This window comes from Ceratotherium simum, chromosome 2 (assembly GCF_057802395.1).
Source record: "Ceratotherium simum simum isolate JZ-2026a chromosome 2, ASM5780239v1, whole genome shotgun sequence".
Taxonomy (NCBI): domain Eukaryota; kingdom Metazoa; phylum Chordata; class Mammalia; order Perissodactyla; family Rhinocerotidae; genus Ceratotherium; species Ceratotherium simum.
Window position 1 is genome coordinate 1,873,252 of NC_141901.1, and position 7,204 is coordinate 1,880,455.

At 58.3% G+C, this 7,204-nt stretch overlaps 1 protein-coding gene across 4 annotated transcripts in view; it reads left to right on the top strand.

Annotated features, from left to right (window-relative positions):
* Nucleotides 1-2,063, top strand: part of TMCC2 (transmembrane and coiled-coil domain family 2) — a 35,628-nt gene extending 33,565 nt beyond the window's left edge. For all 4 annotated transcript variants that reach the window (XM_087437109.1, XM_014783488.2, XM_014783490.2 and 1 more), the window contains one exon: nt 516-2,063. In XM_087437109.1, the coding sequence (XP_087293235.1) occupies nt 516-827 (312 nt within the window). In that variant the 3' untranslated portion in view covers nt 828-2,063. The remainder of the gene's footprint in view (nt 1-515) is intronic.
* Nucleotides 2,064-7,204: the final 5,141 nt, after the last annotated feature.

Genomic DNA, 7,204 nt, shown 5'->3' on the forward strand with positions numbered 1-7,204 from the left:
GGGGCCCAGAGGTGCTGACAGAGCTGGCAGCAGCCGGAGGGTGACGGTTTACCAAGTGGGGATGATGGGCACAGGCTGTTCCGGTGGCCGGGGCACACGGATGAGGAGGGCAGCGTGGGGCGTGGGGTGTGGAGATAAGAGCGAGGCAGCCTGGGGCAGAATGTGCACTGTGCAAAGGCACGCCCCCTGGCAAGGGCCACCCATGCCCCCAGCCCTTCCATGGCAGCCTGGCCATTGAATAGTTGGAGCTTCCAGGCTCTAGACTGCCTCAAGAGGAAGCTGGGATTGGGCCAGCCCCTCCCCTTCCCACATGAATCAAGACTCCCATTTCCTACCATCCTCCCCAAATAGTCATCATTAAAGGACTGCCCCCAGCTGCAGCTGATCAACCTCTACCCTGCCTGGCCTTTGGAGGGGGCACCCTGTTTATTGTCGTCTTCTCTGAGAGGCAAGTGGGGTCAGCCTGCAGGGCTTGCCCACCCTGACTCCCGTGGGCCCACCCCTCTGCCCTGCAGGAGGCCGTGGAGTCCTGCCTGACCCGGGTCACCAAGCTGGAGCTGCAGCAGCAACAGCAGCAGGTGGTGCAGCTGGAGGGCGTGGAGAATGCCAATGCACGGGCGCTGCTGGGCAAGTTCATCAACGTGATCCTGGCGCTCATGGCCGTGCTGCTGGTGTTCGTGTCCACCATCGCCAACTTCATCACGCCCCTCATGAAGACACGCCTGCGCATCACCAGCACCGCCCTCCTGGTCCTCGTCCTCTTCCTCCTCTGGAAGCACTGGGACTCCCTCACCTACCTCCTGGAGCACGTACTGCTGCCCAGCTGAGTGGCCGGCCTGCCCCTACCCTGTGCTCTCCCCGGCCCCCGGCTGGCCATGCTTCCCTAGGAGGGGCCCTGGGACTCCTGAGTCCCTTGGACTTCTTCATGTGTCCGGTTTGGCCTCCTGCTCAAACTGCCCATTCTAGCAGCTCCTGCCCCCTTCTCTGTTCTTGCCTCTGTCTGACTCCTTCTCCCTGTTGGCCTGAAGGGAGCCTCATGTGCAGTCTTGGCTGGAGGCGGTGGGGACATCTGTGGCCAAATGGAGCAGAGGAGGACACCAAGATGGACTGTTTTGATTATTTACAGTCTCATAAGGACTTCGCCCAGCCCATTCAGGTGCCGCGGGTCGAGAAGGCCAATGAGTACAGAAGCAGGAGAGGGCCGTGCCTTAGCTTTCCTAGGGAAGGGCCCACACTGGAGGCATCTTCTACAGAGATGGTCAGGAAGAAGGCAAGGAGGGAGGCCCTGCTGGCCTCAGAGAGCACAGGGAAGAGAAGGGACGGGCTCCCCAGCCTTTAGGCTCCTGCTAGACTAGATAGCAGCTCAGCCCACCCCACCTTCCTCCAGAGCTGGTTTGAGGCTGGGTTCTGGCCTGGGCCCTTCTGGGATCTGAAGGATGCAGGCTCTGGCAGCAAGTGGGTGGGGCTTTGGACTTGTGCTTTCCCTGTTATTCTTTCTGCCTGTCACTGGATCTGCTCTTTTCAGGGAAACAGGCCCCAGGGGCCCCAGCCTCAGCCTAAGCCCTTAGGCCTCTGGGAGCAGTTGGGTTCTATTTATTTATTTATTTGTTCCTTTGTATCTTCTCCCCACTGAGCTCCAGAGAGGGGTCCCTCCCTGCCCTCTCTCTGAAGCCAGGGCTTAGTCTTGGCTGTCAGGCACTTCCATACCATTTAGCCTCTGGAAATCCTAGTTGGGAGAAGTGGGGCAAAGCCACCCAGCTCCACTCTTCCAGAGCAGCCCTTCAGCTAGGAAGGGTGGAGCGAAGCCTCTCTTTTATACGTCTATTTATTTTGTGTGTGTGTATTTGTGTGGAGGAGGCTGTTTGTTGCTTTATTTTTTTAAGGCTCTGGAATGTTGTGTATGGTTTCTGTTCACATCCCCGCGTCCCATGGGCACTTCCAAGAAGAGAGGGGATTTCTCAGAAAAGGAGGGAGGAATCCCTCAGAGCAGGCAAGGGAGGGCAGTGCCTGCCAGCTGTTGTGGACCTTCCCGAGAAATAAATATCCTCGGAATTTTCAAGGCATCCTGTCCAGTGTTGGTTGATTAGGCTGTCTCTTTGGAAACCACTGAGTCTCTCCCAACACCCAGGCAGTCTGGGTAACAGACTGGCCTCACCTGTTGGCCCGAGGCCTTCTTCCTCCAGGATCCAGCAGTGAACAAGGCATCATCCACCCTCCCCATCCTGCTTTGTGCAGCCACAGCTCTGTCCTAGGTGATGGGAGGCGGGATGACGCCCACCCCATTCAGCCCTCCTGGAGCACTTGACAGGAGGATGGGGATTGGGTGAGATTCCACAGCTTGGAGAAGAGAAGCCACGGAAGGCCTGGACGACAGCAGTCATGCCCAGGTGTGGCCACGAGAGGGCAGCAGAGTCCTTACTCCACCTTTTCTCGGGCTTCAGTCCCAAAGAGGGGCATCTGTTGGAGTTAGCTTGGCCTTATCAATGCTGTCCAGCCAGAGCACAGATCACCTGCTCTCCAGGTGCTGGAGTGTGGCCTTGAGCATAGAGCGTAGAGGCCAGGCCCTTGGTGTCTGCTCTGTTGCCTGCAGTTCCCACCCCTGGCAGTGAAGGGCACGGAAGGCTCTGGATTCCCTGCAAGAACCCTGTGGGAACTTGGGGAGGAGGAGGGGCACCTGGTCTACTGGCAGAAGGAGGAGATGCTGGCTTCCAGCATCGTGGAGGGGTGTGGGAAAAGCACATAGCCCAGAGTCCTGGCCCGTAATTAGTGCGCTTGTGGCCAACCTCCATCCCCTCTCTTGGCCTCAGTGTCCACGTCTGTAGTATGGGGTGGATGCAGTAGCTGCTAATTTCAAAGGGCTTTGACATTCTGTGGTTCTGTGGGTCTGAGAAGTCAAAAGTTACAGCTGTATCCATGGCCTCTGGCTTGAGGGGCCTCCAGGAGTAAGAGACCGTGCCCTAACTGAATCAGAGAGGGCGCTGTGTGGTGCCACAAGGAGGGTGGCATTGACTGTCCATCTTCACCCTCTATAACCAAGTAGGAGTTCTGCCAGGTGACCTTATGGGGCTTTTCAACAGTGTCACTCCTGGGCCCTGCACCCTCCTTCTCTTCCAACCACATGCACACACCCGCCTTGGGGGCCTTAGGCTGCCTGCCCCGGAAGCCCACATTCCTGGGTTCCAGGTGGGGGGTGGCTGCTCCAGGCTGCAGACATTTCCCACATTCCTCCCCAAGGTCAGGTGCCTTCCCTGCATTGGCTTTTAAGTGTCACTGCCAGCCACAGTCCACACTGAAAGGGAGGAGTGAAGGGGGAGGGAGGGCAGGGGTCATTCTCAGCTGATCCTGCGGCTGCAAAGCAAATGGTCCGAGAAGAGGGGGAGGATCAGCCCCAGCTAAGGAGAGTCATCTGCAAAAAGGACAGAGCAACCCAGGCCCGTGTTTGCCTCCTGGTGACAGCGGGGCCGTCCAGCAAAGCCAGGTCTCATACCTCTGATGGTCACTGATGCTTCCCTGTGTGTGTGTGAGCCTCGCTCCCTGCTGTAAAAAGGGGGTGAGTTGCCCCCACTCCGGACCTGCCTCCCTCTCCCACCAGGGGTTCACAGGGTGGCCTCCTCTGCGGGGGACCATCCTCCTTCAGACTGCAGGACCAACAGGCGGGGTCCTTCCCAGAGTATCTGTCCTGCAGGTCTCAGCCCCACACCTGGGGGTTCAGAGGGCTTGGCCAGGCAGGCCTGGGGTCGGGCGGCTGCGAGTTCATCTCTGCCTGAGCTGATGCTTTTTCACACCAGCGGCACTTGGCGGACAGGGGGCTGGTCTGGAGCGGGCATGTTTATTGTGCCCATGCAGAGCTGGTACTCCCTGCCAGCCTTGTGGGAATGGTGGGGCTGTGGCAGGTGCAGCCTAGGCAAACACAAAGCCCGCAGACAGCACAGGCAGAGGGAGGTGACTTAACCCCCACGCTTCCAGATTACTCTGGGAGATTCTGGGGTGGGGAGGTGGGGAGGCGGGGAGGGGAGGAGAGCCCTGCGACCACAGGCAGGAGAGGATGGGAGCTGTCACCAGGGCACCGGGAGGGATCCCCAGGGCAGCCTTTGTTTCCCCATCAGTGGCAGGGTGCTTCAGTGAAATCCAGGTCCCAGTGTTAAGAGCATGGGCTTCGGAGCCAGCAGACCTGAGCTCAAATCCCAGTGCTGCCACTCACCTCAGACAAGCTTCCAGCTGCTCTCAGATCAGTCACCTCATCAATAACAGGGCAAATGACATCGGGCTCGCAGGTTTGGGGTGCAGGAGAGATGACATTCTGCATGTCAAGACTTTAGCACGGTGCCTAGAACATCATAAGGGACTACCCCAAGGCGGTTACTACTATTCGTCCTTCCTGAAGTCAGAGGTATGTTCAAGTACAGAGAAACTGCTTAGAGAAGTCCAAGGCAGACCCAGCAGCAATGTACAAGGCTGAAGGTGACTGATGGAATCCTGGTCCTCATGGCTCCCCTTCCCCAGGAGCTGAGAGCCTGCTTATTCCAGCAGCCTTTTCCCTAAGTCTCATAGACAAAACGGCCCAGTCCAAGGGGTCAGGCGCCAGCTTGAGAAAGGACTGGATGAGGCCTGCCTGGCCCAGGCCAGCTGCCTCTACCCTGGTCCTGCGGGTATATCAGAGCGTGGGGCCCTCCCCACTCCAGACCATGGCCTGGGTGTGGGCTGGGGAATTAGCATCAGAAGGCCGGGGTTTGAGTTGAGACTCAGCCATGCTGGGTGTGAGGTTGTGGGCCTCAGTTTCCTCACCTCATACGTGATAATGATGCCTGTGCTGCCCAAGTGGCAGGGCATTTGCGAGGCTTAGAGATGTTGAATGTGGGTGCCTGCCCCTAGGAGAGACACCTGTCAGGATGCTGCTGGGCCCTCTGGGCCACCTGGGAGTCTCTGATCTGCTCAGGTGCAGAGCAGTGACCCCTTGGCCTGAAGGGTCGTGGCCAAGCTCTAGATGGAGAGGGAGGAGGAAGCTCGCCCCCACCAGGCCTGCTGGGACAGTGGGGAGGGAGGGGAGGCTGGGACTTGCCTCAGCACATCTAGACCTGCCCGCAGGCTCTGAGTCATGCAGCCAGCCAGAAGGGCAGACCAGGTTGGTGACGGCGGCATTGCCTCCCACACGCGGTCCTCCCAGGAGAGCCCTCCTTCCTCAGCACTAGTCCTGCCTGTGGTCCCCACCCCCCATGGCCAACTGTCCAGTGTGGTATCCTGGGCCGCCTCTGCCATGCCCCTGCCTCTGGCAGCACCCACCAAGTTGGCAGTGCTTCCGAAAGCCCCCAGAGGAGAGTCCACCAGCTCTGGTGCTGGGCTGTGCTGCTGCCAGCCTCCAGGCCTGAAGCTTCTCGAGTTGCCTGATTTCGATTGTTCTTGTGGCGATCTCAGCTCACGGGAGATAAGCCAAAAGTAGACGCTGTAGGAAGAGCTGGGTCTCTCTCTCTCTGGTCTGGGGGCTCAGTTCCCTGGTCTCCCACAGGACAGTTGAGTTCTCTCAGCACTATCCCCTGGGTCCCCAGCTCTGGTAAGAAACCGTCCACTTATACTGGAGGTGGGTCCCCTTATTCTGTGTCTGGTTGAGGTCAGCCCCAAGCACCCAGAGTTGGGGTGGAGGTGAGGAGGAGAGGATTTCCCATGAAACTGGGCATTAAATGAACCCATGCAAGAGACCAATCACCCCCACAGACCTGCTATGTTCTGACTGGCCCCCTCCTCCTCATCGTCTCAGCCAGGCGGGGCCAGGCTGGGCCGAGGACGGGAAGACCCGAGAGGTGGCCATGTGCTGTTGAGCAGGAAGGGGCTGGGGCGGGTCCTGTTCCTTCCTCTCCATTCTCTCCATTTCCTCTGCTGGTCTTGGAGCTCTCGTCATAGCTCGGCAGCCTGGAGTCCAGGTGTGTGACTGCCAAACCACCAGCCTTAGGTTCAATTAAATTCAAGAAGGATGGTTTGGAGCACCTGCTCTGTGCCAGGCACTGGGGACACCAAGAAAAGAAAGACATGGTTCATGCCCTCATGGAGCTCACAGACCGGTGGACACCCAGGCACACGCACGTACCTCTGATGCAGAGGCAGGCAGAGAAAGATGCTGCAGCAGGTGCTGGCAGGGCAGGTCCAGGGAGGGGGAGCTTCATTCTGCTGGGGAGGTTTCTTGGAGGATGGGTGCGAGGCAAGAAGGGATAGTGTCCTCCGGCAGGATGGTTTGGGTCAAGTCCTGGGCTGCGGGAGGGGTAGAAGGCGTCATTCCATGGCAAGAGGGGACGTGGCTGTTTCAGGCGTCAGTCCTGCCCAGGCCACAGCCAGGGGGAAGGATTCCTGGGGAAGGGACTTCTAAGTCCACTCCAGTGAGAAGGAGCTGGAATGAGGGCATCCTTCAGAGAGGGAAGGAAACCCTCATCCCAGAACTTCTGGGGCTTGGGGGCTTCAGAGTGGTTGTTTGTGCTTGGAAGCAAAAGGGAAGGTGAGTGGAGCTTTGGAGAGAAGGGAAAGGAAAGGCATTCCCTTCAGGAAGAGCTGGGATGATGTGGAATTCTAGGGCCTTGGAGGCTAATGCTCAAATGTGCTGTGTGACACTAAGCAGGTCATGTAACCTCTCTGGGCTCCAGTGTCCTCATCTCCACACAAATGGAGAACTTAGGATGGAGAGATTGACGTGACTAGCGAGTCTCTGGGAAGATCCAAGAAGGTGTCTCTGCAGGAATCTAACTCGAGGGCAGGCTCCCAACGTGGTGGAGAAGGGGCTTGGCTGGGGTGAGTGCTGTGAGCAGGAACACTTGCTGGCAGAGGAGTCAGGGGAGCAAAAAGAGGTCTGGGATCCATGTTCTAACCACCAGAGGGGTCTTTACCACCGGATGCCCAGGCCAGGGGTCCAAGTGCTGGCCAAGCAGTTGCCTCGAGGAGAGTGAGAGGGCCGAGCTTGGTCCCCCAGGGCTCTCCTGGCTTCTCTCTCACCCTCCCCCTGGGGCTGAGAATGAAAGAGATGCCAGGGCTCTCCTCTCTGCTGGACAGCTGTAAGATGAAAAGGAGGTGGCTTCCACGCACAGCTGCCGTCTACTCAGGTGCGACTGGAGGGTGTAGGAAGGCCCCACCCTGGCCCAAGTCAGGGCAACATCACTCCCTTTTTCTGTGCAGGACCTTAGAGCTAACGAATGCTTTCTGTGTGCGCTGATTCATTGTTATCTTC